The following is a 15,770-nucleotide window of genomic DNA, read 5'->3' as shown; positions in this document are numbered from 1 at the left end:
AATTTAAAGGTTCAGAGTGAACTTTTACTTTCTTAGCCAAGCATCCCTGCTCGGACTCTGGGGAAATGGGAAAGAAACTGTGTGAGACCATGACAGCCCACGTACGGGAGACCGGACGGTGGCCACAGCGTGAAGGGTGGTGTTTACGCGGTATTCTCCTAGGGTAGTGGGCCGCCCGCAATGGCGGCTTCTGGGCGTGCATGAGCGGTCCCGCGGAGACGCGCATGTGCGACCACTGACCGGTTAGTCAACAGGGGCGGGGAAGGCGGCGGTTCGCAAAAAAGGGACTTTTTTTTTCCAGTCTAGCGGTTAGACCTTCACGAGGCGCCCGTGACATATGCACGGAAGTCTCGTTTAGGCAGAAAGTGCATGCAGGCCACCCAGTCACTGTGTGTAGCGAGGACAAAGAGTATGGTGTTGGCTCCGGCGAGTGGCCACAGTCTTGGATGCGGTTGTATGAGTTGAGTAGCGCTGTGGTCCTTGCAGGGGCCGGGCCTATGGAATTCTTGAAGGCGAGTGACTATGAAGCCCAGGGAAACAAGCGTCCTGTATCTTGTTTTGCCCGCTTCCCTTACGGATGGAGCAACCGCTGACCGGATGCTGAGCGTGCCGGGTCCGCGTTTCCGGTGTGGCAGTTTTGTGACGTAGAAGAACCTGAAACCGACAGCGGCGAGGGGAGGGCGAATGGCCGCCACCTGCTTCTCTTGACCTGCCTTAGAAAGAATGGAAAGCAGAGGCCAGCGGGAAGACACCTTGAAGGTTAGGGATCCAGGATTGCGCTACACCCCTTTCTTAACTCGGAGAGCCACTGGATAGCCGGCTAGCCGAAAACTGTGCGCCTTTTGTGTAGTATTGTGCCTTTGCGTTAGGCGATACGGGAACTAGGCCCGTAGGAGATTAACCGGTTGATTCGCGGGACAGGTTATTTGTGGTTTACTCTCTTTTTACCGCAGAAGGAATGTTGATATAGGTCTAACTCTGTTTCCATTAAGGGCAGATCCTTTACCTTTGAAGTCTGCCCGACGACGGGGCAGGATATGTGGTGTACGTGTGAGATCAGGCTCCTATACCGTGTCAGGAACCTACTGCAGTTTGCACTGCAGTGCTTCGGACCCTTATGCCTGCATTTTTGCCTCCCACGCCTGGGGGAGAGAATGAATAAAGGATAAAGCTTAGGTGCGGTTTGAGGGATTTAACGGTCTGCCTTTTGAGATAGTTTTTCACTGCGTCGTATTAAGGCCTGCAACTTACTGATTCTTAATATGTTAAATAGACCGTAGAAACAGAGAACTAAGGAATAGAGAATTCGGCGGTACGAGTTTACAATGTTTTCTATGTAACTGGCAACACTTAACTCTTGATAAAGCGTACTGTCTACTTCGCTAGAATTAAGTAGTAACCAGATTCAGATGGCGAAGTTTTAAAATACAGTATCTTAATCGATGATGCATTTAATTTGATAGTATCTTGAACTTTCAATACATATGTAAGCGTGTTATGGCGTAGAAGGTTTGTTCAGAGAGGTGACAAAGTTGCTCTGGGCGTTGCACTTGTTTCTTGCAACCTATTTTGACGTAGGTGATTGTCCGCCCCCCCCACCGCCACGCCCCCCCCACCGCCACGCCCCCCCACCGCCCGCCGCTACTGAGTACTTCTTGGTAAAGCATTATGCTGCAAGCCCATAAAGCGAAATCACCTTTTCCCCCTATAGTTTTAAAATCTAGCCGTATAAGGAGGCAGGAGTTAAGAATGGGTATGTCATTTTAGAAGCATTAAAGAAAAGATGTGTCGCTTTTTAACTTTGTCACCAAAGACCTCTGAAGTTGATGTTTAAAATGGGAGAAATGAATACTGCCACCTTCATAGAGCGTCAAACATGAAATGACAGCTGTGTAAAGCTGCACAGTACTCAAAACATAGTGAAGTTGGTTTATTATTTTAACTTTTGATGTCTAGGAATTTATCTGCCTTAAAAATAGTTGCACAGTCTTTGGCGCCAGTCGACCGTAAGGAATCTTCAAATGTTCCGGTGTCCATTTATTTTTAGGTTTAGGATATCAAGAAAACCACTGTCTTTGGGAACATTTTACTATTAACGACTGTAGCTAAATTGAATGTTTGTTTAAGTTACTGAGAAATGGATGGTAGATTTTTTTTTTTTTTTTTTTTTTTTTTGTTTGGAAAGCTTTTACCATGGTAAATTGTTCAAGAAAATTTGTTTGGAGTGAATGAATTTGAACTTTGTTGGTATGAAACTGCCGGTATTCAGGTGGTGCCATTTGCATTTGTCATGGTTGATAGACTTAAGCATCTTTAAAATCTTGTCGGGTAATGCCAGGCAGTCCCAGCAGCCAAGTGTATGGTACAGGATAAGATTGGAATCCAGGTCTTCTTATTTGTCGCTTGTGATCTTATCTGTTCTTGTGTGTCAGCATGTGAGCTATTGATACCTCTTTTCTAGCTTGCGGATCTGGACCTGAACTCCTCTGAGAAACAGAGTGGAGGAGCAAGTACAGCAAGCAGTAAGTAAAACCTTTGTTTTTGGCCCAGCCTCGCTCTGTAGCCGAGGCTAGAGTGCAGAGATGCCATCTCGGCTCCCTGCAGCCTCCGCCTCCCTGGTTCAAGCGATTGTGCTGCCTCATCATCCCGAGTAGCATGGATTACGGGCGCGCCACGCCTGGCTAATATTATGAGGAGAGAGACGGGGTTTCCCCACGTTAGCCAGGATGGCCTGGATCTCAGATCTCCTGACCTGCCCACGTCGGCCTCCCAGACGACTGGGATTAGAGGGTGAGCCCATCGCTCCCCCGGCCCGAAAACTCTTTTTTAAAAACGGAGCCTTGGGCTGGGCTCGGTGGCTCAGGCCAGTAATCACAGCACTTGGGAAGGACGAGGCGGGTAGAGCCTGAGGTCAGGAGATCGAGACCAGCCTGGCCAAGGACGGTGAAACGCCGGCTCTACTAAAAATACAAAAAAATTAGCCCGGCGTGGTGGCTCGTCTCTGCACTCCCAGCTGCCTTCGGAGGTTGAGGCAGGAGGATCCCTTGACCTGGGATTCAGAAATTTCCAGAAAATTTTCACTCTCCAACTTTTCATGTGTTTTTATGGTATCTCCACTTTAATCTTTGGACATTTTAAAAAAGCCTCTTCCTGGGTAGATGATTTAGTATAGCACATAGAACCTTTTTTTCCTCTCTCTCTACGACACTGTTACGTTGGAGTAATGGCCGCGTTTAATGATCAGTGTTGATTTCATGTAGCAGTTATCTGAAATAGAGCCTTTTAAAACATGGTTATTAAATAACCACTACTAGCTACTGAAATACATTTGGTTCTCAGCGTATTTTCGAGTAAGCATTTTTTCCCCTTCATCTTGCAAAGTAGTTTCCTGTATGAAATACAGGTTTTAGAAGTTTGTTTTCCAGGACCTATCTTTTCATAGACGTTTTCTGAATAGGCAGCGTCGTGGTGATGTCATAGGCTTCTAATTTTACATTTTCTCTTTTAGAAGGACGCTATATACCTCCTCACTTACGGAACAGAGAAGCGTCTAAAGGTATGTATTTAAGGCAAGTTTGTAGATGTAACCTTTAGCAGCTCATCAAAGCCTAGGGAAAAAGAGTGACTTGAGGAAGTCTGTGAACACTTTTTGTCCCCTCCTGTGCCTCTTTTGGACTGTCTTTAGGAACTAGCACTTTCTGTCCTCGGAAAAGTTCCTCGAATGTTGAATGATGGATACTTATTGTGTCCTGTGGCAGACTGAGCCCAAAGAATTTGGGTTTGTGTCGTTAACCTACCAAGTAGGTTAACTATGGTACTGTATCTGTTGGTAACATTTATGGTGTGGTTTGAATTTGAAAGTGGCATATTTTTGCGAATGCCTTATGTCAAAGAAACTGTCTGGTGGTAAAGTTTCTGCTTGCTGCTGTCTTGAAAAGTTGCCACAGTGAAATGGTGTTTTGTTTTTCTGGACTAGTTAACAGTTGTAAAATTATCACTTTGGGCCACATTCAATGAGCTGGGGATATGTTTCAACCCAGACAACTTCATTGGAAAGGTGTTGTATGAAATGCATTAAAACACCTAGGGTTGTTTCCTATCAAATTTGTAAGGTAGAAGAGTTCATTAGAAAAGTTTAATTGGGGTGATGTTTTGAGTGCCTCACGCACATCAAAAAATTTCTAGGAGAAGGAAATGTCAGGAAAAATATTTAAAACCAAAAGGAAAGAAGCTAATGATAAAGGGGTGTGGAGTGGGTAGAGTACTTGCAGTTGACTTTGTTTTTCTCTGTTTAGTCTGTACCCTGTTTTTAAGTCTGTATGTGTTTATCAGAAGACCACTTTGCTAAGGATTGTTTTCTTTTTTCAGAGTAACTGCAGAGTTTCTTTTATCACAAGCATGCTAAGTGTTGTATCTGGCTGGAATTGCACCCGAGGTGTCTTAAGTGCCTTAAGAAGAGTTGGCAATATTTTAGTATTTGCGGGGATGGAAGAGACGTTAACCATCTAACTTCCTTAATGTGGGAAGTACTATGGGTCATTTGTCTAATACTGGATTTTTAAAAGCAGGGGAGAATGAAAAGTGACAACTTTATAAACTTGTAACTTTAAACATTTAATTAAAAGTTTGGATTAGGGAAGCCCTCCAGCAAGTTTGCTCTTGTCATTCCTTTGTCAGTTTGTAGACAATGAAAGTAGGTAATAATGAGGGTTTTTAAAACTCAAGTATAGGTTTATTCTCACTGAGGGTATTAAGATGACACAATTATGTTTGGACTCTTGGTAGGCCAGTAGTGTGTGTATGAGCGTAGCACACAGTGATGTTTGTAACAACTTAGTTTTAGTTGTTAACAGTAAAATAGAAAGTCTTGACCATCTCTGAATGCGAGATTGTGTTAAAATAACTTTATGTGAATAGTTCGAGAAACGTTGTTTTTAGGTGGTAGGATGCCATAGTGACTTAAGAAATGGGTTGTGATGTTCAAAGTTAGAGCAGTGTCAATGGGAAAACCTAATTTGCTGTATCTTTACTGTCCCCTGCCTGAAATTTTCAAAGAGTAATTAGAAATTCTCTGTCTTAATAGGCCTGACATATTTTTATCTGATTATGTAGATCTCTTCTCTTAGTTCAAGGTAATCCACAGTCCCTGAGGTAGTCTTTAGCTGGGCCTTTCCAAAATGTGTATTATACATAGCTTACGTTAAATGTTTAGGTTTAACACCTTTTGCGTTACGTTATTCAGGATTTGTCAAAGATGTCAGGATCATAGCTAGGAAACTAACAGAAGCATCGCTTGCACTAGCTACAAGTTGAGCTTAAAAGTGAGGGAGTTGGAATCCCTCCTAATCAGTCATAGCTTAAAAAAAGACATCGTAAATAATTGCATTGGAGTAGGTTTACGTGTTGGACACATAACATTTATACTTAGGGGGTGAATGAAAACAATTACTATTGTGGTGATAGTATCATAGCTGTGTTACATGCAGGCTACGTTGTTCTCAGGTCATGAGATTACTTTGCCTCATTTAATCATCTCTGGTAGAAGAACACATTAACGCTTGTAAAAATTCTGCTTATGGGACCTGTTGGTTGACCTTTGTTCCCACAAGGATAAGATAAAGGAAGACTACATGTGAAGCACCTGTTGACCTTTGTTCCCAGCAGGATAAGATAAAGGAAGACTACATGTGAAGGACTTCGTATTTGGGAAGATGGAAATCGTGTAAACGTCTCATCAGCTTTCAATTTTTGCTTTTTTTATTGAAGGATTCTCTGATAAAGACAGTTCAGGTTGGAGTTGCAGCAGAGATAAGGATGCATATAGCAGTTTTGGGTCTCGAGAATCAAGAGGAAGGTCTGGTTATTTCAGTGATCGTGGAAGGTAAATCCCAGCTTGTGTGTTTATACAGTAGCAGTTTAGGAATCTTAATTTGGCAAGTTCTCATTCTTCATACTTACACTGGTCCTTGAGCATATCTTTAAGAGACTACTCATGGATTTAAAGCAGAGTGATGGTTTATCATTGCTCTGTTGGCACTGAGAGTTCTTTACTAAAAGTAGTTTATTAATTTAGACGAATATACTATTTGACACAATGAAGTCTGTTTCAACTTAAATGATACAGTCTGCGACAGCTTTAAATGCTTCGTGTGTGTGCGTGCATGCGTGCGTGCGTGTTTCTTGAGACAGAGTCTTGCTCTGCTGCCCAGGCTGGAGTGCAGTGGCACGATCTGGGCTCATTGCAGCCTCCACCTTCTGGGTTCAAGTGATTCTCCTGCGTCAGTCTCCCAAGTACCTGGGACTACAGGCGCCCACCACCTGGCCGGCTAATTATTCTTTTCTTGGTAGAGACGGGACCGGGTGGGTTGGCTTATGCCTGTAATCACAGCACTTTGGGAGGGCGAGGTGGCAGGATCACAAGGTCAGGAGTTCGAGACCAGCCTGACCAACACGGTGAAACCCCATCTCTACTAAAAATAGAATGATTGGATGGGTATGGTGGAATGTGCCTGTAGTCCCAGCTACTCAGAAGGCTGAGGTAGGAGAGTCACTTGAACCCAGGAGACAAAGGCTGCTCTGAGTTGAGACGGCACCACTGCACTCCAGCCTGGGTGGCAGAGCAAGACTCCATCTCAAAACAAACAAACAAACAAACAAACAAACCCTAATAATTGAATTTGATCCTGTCTTGTTTTTCAGAAACAGGAATAAAACTCTAAGAAAAATGTTCTCTTGTCACGTGTCTTCTACTTTTTTATATCTAAAAATGTTATATCTAAAAAATTTCATGTGTTATTCCTGCTTTCCTGCCAGTAAATATATTTAGATGATACCAGTAAATATGTTTAGATGGTACTGTCTTAAATGAAGATGTAAAGTATGCACTAGTTGTAAGTATCTAAACCTAATTCTTAGCATGAGATGTCTAAGCTGTGTAATTTTATAAAAATTTTTATAATTTTCTTAAGAACGAAGACACAGATTACACATAAGCGCTGGTTAATTAGAGGGGCTTATTTCACACGAGGTAAACACTGAGTTGCTGACATCGTTTAAGGGTGGTTGTGTTCAGTAAGTCAGCTGATACCCAAGGACATTTCTAGAGGGGTGATAATCCGATATCGGCTAAATCGTGTATTTTTGATTGCTCGTGCCATTCAGATTTGATGATCGTGGACGGAGTGAATATGATGGTATTGGCAGTCGTGACAGAACTGGCTTTGGTAGATACGAACGGAGTGGACACAGTCGTTGGTGTGACAAGTCGGATGAAGATGATTGGTCAAAACCACTTCCACCAAGTGAACGCCTAGAGCGGTAAGTTTTTGAACAACATGTTATACTAAGCCATAAGTTTCGTAACAATTTATATACATGTAATAATTGTCTGATTTCAGGGAACTGTTTTCTGGAGGAAACACGGGGATTAACTTTGAGAAATACGATGAAATACCAGTAGAGGCAACCGGCAGTAACTGTCCACCACATATTGAAAACGTAAGTTTTTGTTTGACTCTTAAAGTTCTTAATGCAAACCCATTGGATTATGAAACATTAATGCCACTATTAAGAATAGTCTCGGAATTGGCCGGGCACGATGGCTGACGCCTGTAATCCCAGGACTTTGGGAGGCTGAGGCGGGCAGATCATGAGGTCAGGAGATAGAGGCCATTGTGGCCAACGTGGTGAAACCCCGTGTTTACTAAAAACACTCAGGTGAGCTGGGCATGGTGCCACGCACCTGTAATCTGAGCTATGCAGGAGGCTGAGGCAGGAGAGTCCCTTCAACCCAGGCATCGGAGGTTAAGGTGAGCCAAGATTGCGCCCCTGCACTCCAGCCTGGCCACAGAGTGAGATTCTGTCTGAAAAAGAAGAAGGACGACAGGCACGAGCCACCATGCCTGCCTCCAAATGCTGTTTCAATTTTTTAAACCCAGGAGTCCATTTTGTTAAAAAATGCCACGATTCTTTAACTGAAATCATAGCATCTGTAAACCAAATCACAGACAGTTTGGTTACTTCCATTAATATGGTAGTGTAAAACAGAAATTGCAAAAGATACAGCATTTTATATCTGTCATGTTTACTTCTATATTTACTTGTATTTGATTAACCCGGCTACATTTCCTGACAGTTCAGTGATATTGACATGGGAGAAATTATCTTGGGGAACATTGAGCTTACTCGCTATACTCGTCCTACTCCAGTGCAAAAACATGCCATTCCTATCATTAAGGGAAAAAGAGACTTAATGGCTTGTGCCCAGACAGGTAAGCTTAGTTGATAAAAAGCAAAAGTTAAGACTATCTAATTGGGCTTACTTTAAAAGTAGTATGTTCTGAAGGGATGTCTGAGTCCTGTGTTTAGCATTTGAGAGAGCTTGGGGATGTGCCTTTTTGTCTGTACCTCTGGATCCTTGGGATGTATCTGGGCATCTTGAGGAAGCGCATGGCAAATTGTCAGCTTGAATACCTTCTTTAAGAAACAGAACTGCATCTTTTTCGGTTAACTCCACGGGAGTTAGCAGACTGCAGCCTGATCTGAAACCTAGCACTTGTGTATTTTTCAACAGCCATATTCGAATATAAATACCCATTTGTTATGTCTGTGCTGTAGAGGTTAGCCAGAGATTTGGCACAGATAAAAAGTGTTCTCTTGTAGAGACTGGCCTGCAAGAGCCATGTACTGTTAGCTCTTTACAGAAAGTTTACTGATTCCTGCTTTACCTTCCAACACTATAGAGCCACTACAAAGAAATGTTGCACTTTTCAGACAAAATGGTTGTGTTTTGTACAAATTAAAATGTACTGTTTGAAAGTAGAGCACAGAAGTCGCTTTACTCCTTAGGTTTGCCGTATAAATTTACTGTACGTCCTAGAAAATTGGAAATGGAGTAAGAAAAAATTTCCTGTAATTCTCGAGAGCATCGAGAACACTTTATCAACGATTAATATTCAGAAATGATAAGTCAGTGTTTTGTCTTCAGGTTCTGGGAAAACGGCAGCATTTCTTTTGCCCATACTGAGTCAGATATATACAGATGGTCCAGGAGAAGCTTTGAAGGCCGTGAAGGTAAAGGTATTGCTGTAAAATGAGACATTTTTGTTTTAAAAAGGCTTTGCAAATGCCTGTTGACTTTTCTAAACAAGGCCAGCTACACCTTATTTTTATTTTTTCACCCCGTTCACCCAATGAAAATAAGTCTGTAGGTGTAGTCTGCACATTATAAAAGGAAACTGGTAAGTTTTAAAAAAGAATTACAGTTTTTGGCCAGAAAGTGTAAATTATTTTCATTTTTTAGGGAAACGGAAGGTGTGGGCGCCGCAAGCAATATCCAGTTTCCTTGGTTTTAGCCCCAACGAGAGAATTGGCTGTACAGATCTATGAGGAAGCCAGAAAAGTAAAATACTCATTTTAGTGATTGTTGCTTTTCTCCTTGATCAAACGATGTTTTTATGGCCACTGACATGTTCTTTGCTTACAGTTTTCATACCGATCTAGAGTTCGTCCTTGTGTAGTCTATGGTGGTGCTGATATTGGTCAGCAGATTCGGGACTTAGAACGTGGATGCCACTTGTTAGTAGCCACTCCAGGACGTCTAGTGTATATGATGGAAAGAGGAAAGATTGCGTTAGACTTCTGCAAGTACGTCAGTTTTTACATATGGGATGCGCCTCTTTTTGTATTAGAAGTTGATTACTTCTGTAGTATTTTTACTAGGGCTGCCTGAGCTTCGATAATTTAATTTTCCACATAGTTTTGAAAATTGCAGTTAACCTTTTTGTTTAAAGAGTAAGTGAAATTTTAATTGAGGCTCTAAGCTTTATTTTAACAATCAACATGTGGCTAATTTGGTTGTAATCTTGAGCCATTTTGTCTCTGTGTGTGTGCGTGCGCGCATGTGTGCATGCATGCGTGTGTGTATCTGTTTGTGGCACTGGAATATTCCCTTATGGAGGGGAGTACATTAGTGTAATTAGTTAGGCAACATACCGAGTAATTAGTGTGTCAGATCTAATGATCCAGGATCAACTGAGGGTTTTTCATAACAGGTACTTAGTGTTGGATGAAGCTGATAAGATGTTGGATATGGGATTTGAACCTCAGATACGTCGCATCGTTGAACAAGATACCATGCCACCAAAGGGCGTTCGTCACACCATGATGTTTAGTGCTACTTTTCCTAAAGAAATACAGGTATTGTTGGATGTTTTCGTTTTTGATTAGAGCATATGTGTTTATTATATTTAGATAATTTGTGTACTAAAGTAGGCAATTGAGTATTTTTCTCACTTTTTCAGATGCTTGCTCGTGACTTTTTGGATGAATATATCTTTTTAGCTGTCGGCAGAGTAGGCTCTACCTCTGAGAACATCACACAGAAAGTAATTTGGGTGGAAGACTTAGATAAACGGTCGTTTCTGCTTGATATCTTGGGAGCAACAGGTAAAATTATGAATAATAATAATAATAGTGTCAGTTACATGTAAGGAGAATCTCTTTACATCTCTTCTGTTCCTTCCCTTGCCTTTTCCTCATTCTAAACATAGTTATAACAATGTTTACATTAATTGCTTCCAAGATTTATTCTAGCAGAAGGACTAGAATTAACCCAGTTAATATTTAGATTAACCAGCGATGCTAATTCATTATGAGTAAACAAAGCCTTCTGATTTTTCAGGGAGGGATTCACTGACTTTGGTGTTTGTAGAGACCAAAAAGGGAGCAGATTCCCTGGAGGATTTCTTATACCATGAAGGACATGCTTGTACTAGTATTCATGGAGACCGATCACAGAGAGATCGAGAGGAGGCCCTTCGCCAGTTTCGCTCGGGGAGAAGCCCAATTCTTGTGGCTACAGCTGTATGTAAACGTTATTTTTTAATTAATCATGTTTGTACAGTGCTTTTTTTTTTTTAAAATAAAAGTTATTTTTCAGGTTGCAGCACGAGGACTAGACATTTCAAATGTGAGACACGTTATCAATTTTGATCTGCCGAGTGATATTGAAGAATATGTGCATCGTATTGGCCGTACAGGACGTGTAGGAAACCTGGGTAATAATTTTGTTAGGGAGTTTTATTTATTTTGGTTTTATTATTGTGATGCACCCAGCAAAGATTTGACAAAGGACCTTAAAAATAGAACGTTTATATCTGAGGAAAAATTTTAGATTAATCAGCCAACTAAATTTTTTTTTCCGTCCGTTTGATTTGGTTGTACTGCAAATCACAATGTCACGTTTTAGTTTTGGACTTACAATATTTTACATAGGGATATAGGAATGTAAGAACAGCATGCTGCTTTATGGAAACTTCATGTGCTTTTTTTGATCTATGTAGGCCTTGCCACCTCATTCTTTAACGAAAAAAATGTGAATATTGCAAAGGATTTGTTGGATCTTCTTGTAGAAGCTAAACAAGAAGTGCCTTCTTGGTTGGAAAGTATGGCTTACGAACACCACTACAAGGGTGGCAATCGTGGACGATCTAAAAGGTACGCACTGTTGTGAGCCTTCCCTCTTGGTATTACCTATTGGGGGCAGTAAGCTTTCAGAGTTAGCTTTTCCCCGAGTAACGGGTTAAACAGTTATTTTCAACTATAATACATAAACGTTTGGGCAAGGGGTAATTATTAGAAAGGTTGACATGGCGTTAGGTGTCAGTTCTTCACTACTGAGTACTTTAGAAACTCTGCTAGAACACCTGGGACATTAATGGTACAGTTCCCATGAGAACATAATGGCACTGAACTGAAAACTTAAATGGGGAACTGTGAACTTGAAGCAGGAATTTGCTGTTTAATCCAACTTTGGACTTACAGTGCCATGCTATATTTTTGCTTTCAATAATAGATTCAGCAGAGGATTTGGTGCTAGAGACTGTCGACAGAGTAGTGGCTCCAGCAGTTCTGGCTTCAGTAGTAGTCGTGCAGGCAGCAGCCGCGGTGGTGGAGGTGGTTACGGCAACAGCAGAGGATTTGGTAGAGGTAATGTTAATTTTTCCTTGAGGAAGGGCTTTTTCTTTTTCTTGTGAGTCCTGTTTTTCATACCATAATTCATTGGGGAAATTTAATTTCTGAGGGACACAAACTCTTAACACTAGATTTCTTTTGTTGGGTTTACGTTAGAGTACTTGAGAAAAAAAAAAGAAAGGTGACTTAATGTTTCTCTCTTTAAACATTTTTCTTGATAGGTGGCTATGGAGGCTTCTACAATAGTGATGGATATGGAGGAAATTATGACTTCCAGCGGGTTGACTGGTGGGGCAACTGAATCTGCTTCACAGCAAAGTCACCCTTACAAACAAGCTAATATGCAAACCACATGTAACTGAGCCAGACTGTGTCGTGTCACCTCAAGAACTTGCAGGACGTTACCAGCAGTGATTGTCCTGAAAATTCAAGGGAGCTCAAAGTCACAAGAAGAAGAATGAAAGGAAATAAAACAGCAGCCCTATTCAGAAATTGGTTTGAAGACTTAATTGCTGTGATTTGGATTTAACTCTCCCCTCCTGCTTCAGTCCCACCCCAAACTGCATTTATAAGTTCGTGGCTAAGGATCGTTTTGTTTGTTAACATACTGTGACTTTAACTTTAGACAGCTTCCTACTTTGATGTCCTGTTGGATCAGTCATGCTCACGATACCCACTGTTTTGACAAAATAAATTTACTAACCTCGGCCTAAAATCAAACCGTGGCACACAGGTGTGATACAACTTCAACAGGAATCATCAATTCATCCGTGAATATAAACGGGGAGAAAACAAAACAAAACATCTTCAGACAGTAGCCTGCATTCGGACCGCTTGACTCTTGCAGTCTTGGGGGGTGGGGGATCATCTTAAAGCATTAAAGCATAGTTTGTTTGTTTTTTTTATGTGGCCAACCTATAGTAAGTTCTGATTTTCTCAGTGTATCCTGGAGGGGCGCTTAGAAACTTACCCTCTTTAAATAAGCCATTCCAGTGGTGAGGAGGTGGAATGTATCACCATACCCATTAATATTTTTGAAAGAGCTCTTAAAGTTAACTGAAATAAACACAGCAGTTTCTCTTCTAAAAAAGTTTGAGAAGTTTATTCTAAGCTAGGCAAATGTGGCACTATTATGCAGCCGTCAAAAATGATGAGTTCGTGTCCTTTGTTGGGACATGGAGGAACCTGGAGACCATCATTCTTGGCAAACTGACACAAGAATAGAAAATGAAATGCTGCATGTTCTCACTCATAGGCGTGTGTTGAACAATGAGAACACCTGGTCACAGGGAGGGCAGCACTACACACTGGGGTCTGTTTCTGGGAATAGGGGAGGGACGGTGATGGGGGTGGGGAATTTGGGAGAGAGAGCATGGGAAAAAATGCCAGATATAGGTGAAGGGGAGGAAGGCAGCAAATCACACTGCCACGTGTGTTCCTATGCAACTATCTTGCATGTTTTTCAAATGTACCCCAAAACCTAAAATGCAATGAAAAATACTGAAAAATTTAAAAATTTATTTTGGAACCGCAAGTGTAATCATCATGTCCTCAAAACGCGCAAAAAAAAAAAAATAAATAAATAAAAATAAAAATAAAAAGGATAAATTCCTGGACGCTTGCGTTTTTCCAAACCTAAACTAGGAAAATGTTGAAACCATGAATAGCACAATAACGGAGGTTGCAGTGAGCAGAGATTGCGCCATGGCACTCCAGCTTGGGTGACAGAGCAAGACTGTCTCAAAATTTAAAAATTCCCAAACTGTCCCTCCATACCAGCACCATAACTTTCTCAAAAGACAGACATACCAAGAAGATTCCATGGTTTTATCAACTTGACATTTAACAACAATTTTTCTTTTTTTTGAGATGGAGTCTTGCTGTGTCTCCCAGACTGGAATGCAGTGGCCTGATCTCAGCTCACCACAACCTCTGCCTCCTGTGTTCACGTGATTCTTCTGACAGCCTCCCCGGTAGCTAGGATTACAGGCACCCACCACCATGCCCAGCTGATTTTTGTATTTTTAATAGAGACAGTGTTTCACCACGTTGACCGGGCTGGGCTGGAACTCCTGACATCACAATCTGCCCATGTTAGCATCTATTCTTGTAACAATCATGTGCCTTGATTTAAGAATTCCCATGTGGTCAGCCTTCGTGACCATCAGAGCGATTATAAGATCGGGTAAGCAAGCGCGATACACCATGAGGTCTCAGTGGGGCCAGGGGGGATGTTTGGGAAAAACCAAAATCAAAAATAGGCCTTGTGGGTTGGTCACCGACCCTTTCCTGGTGTTTCCTGAGTGTTAGGACATTTTACACAGAGCCACTGTCTCTCAGCTAGGTATGACTATGTCCCATTTACAGATGAAACAGTGAGGCCAGGAAGGTCAAATCACCCGTGTGAGGGAGAAGTGTTGGCATAATTTAGTGTCAATAGAAGAAGGAACACGTTCTGTCTCTAGAAGGGTATAAAGATACTGGCCTGGCGTGGCAGCTCACGCCGGTAATCTCAGCACTTTTTGGGGCCGAGGCAGGTGGATCACCTGAGGCCAGGGGTTCGAGACCAGCCTGGCCAACATGGTGAAAGCCCACCTCTACTAAAAATACAAAAATTAGCTGGGCACGGTGGCAGGCACCTATAATCCCAGCTACTTGGGAGGCTGAGGCAGGAGAATCGCTAGAACCTCGGGGGCGGAGGTTGCAGTGAGCCGTGATTGCACCAAAACACTCCAGCCTGGAGGACAGGGGGAGACTCTGTCTCAAGTATATATATATGTACATGCATGTGTATATATGGATAAGTGTGTATATATGTATGCATATGTGTATATGCATGTGTATGTATGTATATGTGTATATATGTATGCATATGACTGTGTGTATGTATGTGTATGTGTGCGCACATATGTATGCATGTAAGTGTATATATGCACGTATATGTATGTATATATGTGTATGTATATATGTATGTATATATGTGTATGTATATATGTATGTGTATGCATGCATGCACACATGTATATGCATGTGTATGTGTGCGCACATGCATGTATATGCATGTGTGTTGTGTGTATATGTGTGTGCATCTATGTATGTGTATCATATACATATGTATATGTATTTAAGTCAAACATAAACGCGCTGTTTGTGATGTCCTCTTTCTTTAACACGAATCTTAATTTCTCAAGTGTAACTCCAGATGTTGATGCTCATTCGCAGTGTCCAAGCCCTCATTATCCCAAAGTGCTTCATAGTGCTGCCTGCAGAAATGTAAATATTTACTCTGTAATCATCCTTTAATTTTTTTCCTGCCTCACAGAGTTTTTGACTGGCTGTTTTGGAAGACTATGTCTTAGTGTCCCTTAACAGTGGGGGAACCTGTGTGTGTGTGTGCAGACCTGACAAAATTCTCAGGCTTGGGGTTATCTTCTAGGTGAAGCTACTGATGGGGAGAGGGAGCTTTGATTTAGTTAAGGCTTGTCTGACTGCTCCACCTACCGGCTATGAAGGCAATATGCTACCCGCCTTTGAGGTTTTCAGCGTGGCTGGCTGCGAACACCCAATAAAAGTCGGGCATGGCGCATACCTGTCATCGGAGCACTTTGGGAGGCGGAGGCGGGCGGATCACCTGAGGTCAGGGGTACGAGACCAGACTGGCTTACATGGTGAAACCCAGTCTCTACTAAAAATACAAAAATTAGGTCTGGTGCGGTGGCTCACGCCTGTAATCCCAGCACTTTGGGAGACCGAGGCTGGCAGATCACCTGAGGTCACGAGTTCGAGACCAGCCTGGC

General features: G+C 42.0%; 1 protein-coding gene across 1 annotated transcript; it reads left to right on the top strand.

Moving 5' to 3' along the window:
* The first annotated feature begins 665 nt into the window (after positions 1–665).
* On the top strand, positions 666–12,420 carry LOC144581323 (ATP-dependent RNA helicase DDX3X-like). The gene is made up of 17 exons (XM_078364507.1): positions 666–759; positions 2,462–2,522; positions 3,509–3,556; positions 5,767–5,881; positions 7,162–7,317; positions 7,398–7,497; positions 8,135–8,270; positions 8,987–9,072; positions 9,302–9,400; positions 9,485–9,645; positions 10,053–10,197; positions 10,302–10,446; positions 10,682–10,863; positions 10,940–11,057; positions 11,343–11,496; positions 11,855–11,988; positions 12,195–12,420. Exons 1-17 carry the CDS (start codon positions 724–726, stop codon positions 12,272–12,274), a joined length of 1,956 nt encoding a protein of 651 aa, XP_078220633.1. The 5' UTR covers positions 666–723; the 3' UTR covers positions 12,275–12,420.
* The last annotated feature ends 3,350 nt before the right edge of the window (positions 12,421–15,770 follow it).

Source organism: Callithrix jacchus, chromosome Y (assembly GCF_049354715.1).
Source record: "Callithrix jacchus isolate 240 chromosome Y, calJac240_pri, whole genome shotgun sequence".
Classification (NCBI taxonomy): domain Eukaryota; kingdom Metazoa; phylum Chordata; class Mammalia; order Primates; family Cebidae; genus Callithrix; species Callithrix jacchus.
Note: the sequence above shows the minus strand (reverse complement) of the source record. Positions and strands in the feature narration are given on the sequence as shown.

Coding starts and splice junctions, on each gene's coding strand:
- LOC144581323 (XM_078364507.1), top strand. CDS start 724: ATGGAAAGCAGAGGCCAGCGGGAAGACACCTTGAAG. Junction 9,073..9,301: donor AAGCTTTGAAGGCCGTGAAG/GTAAAGGTATTG, acceptor TTCATTTTTTAG/GGAAACGGAAGGTGTGGGCG. Junction 11,497..11,854: donor AATCGTGGACGATCTAAAAG/GTACGCACTGTT, acceptor TTTCAATAATAG/ATTCAGCAGAGGATTTGGTG.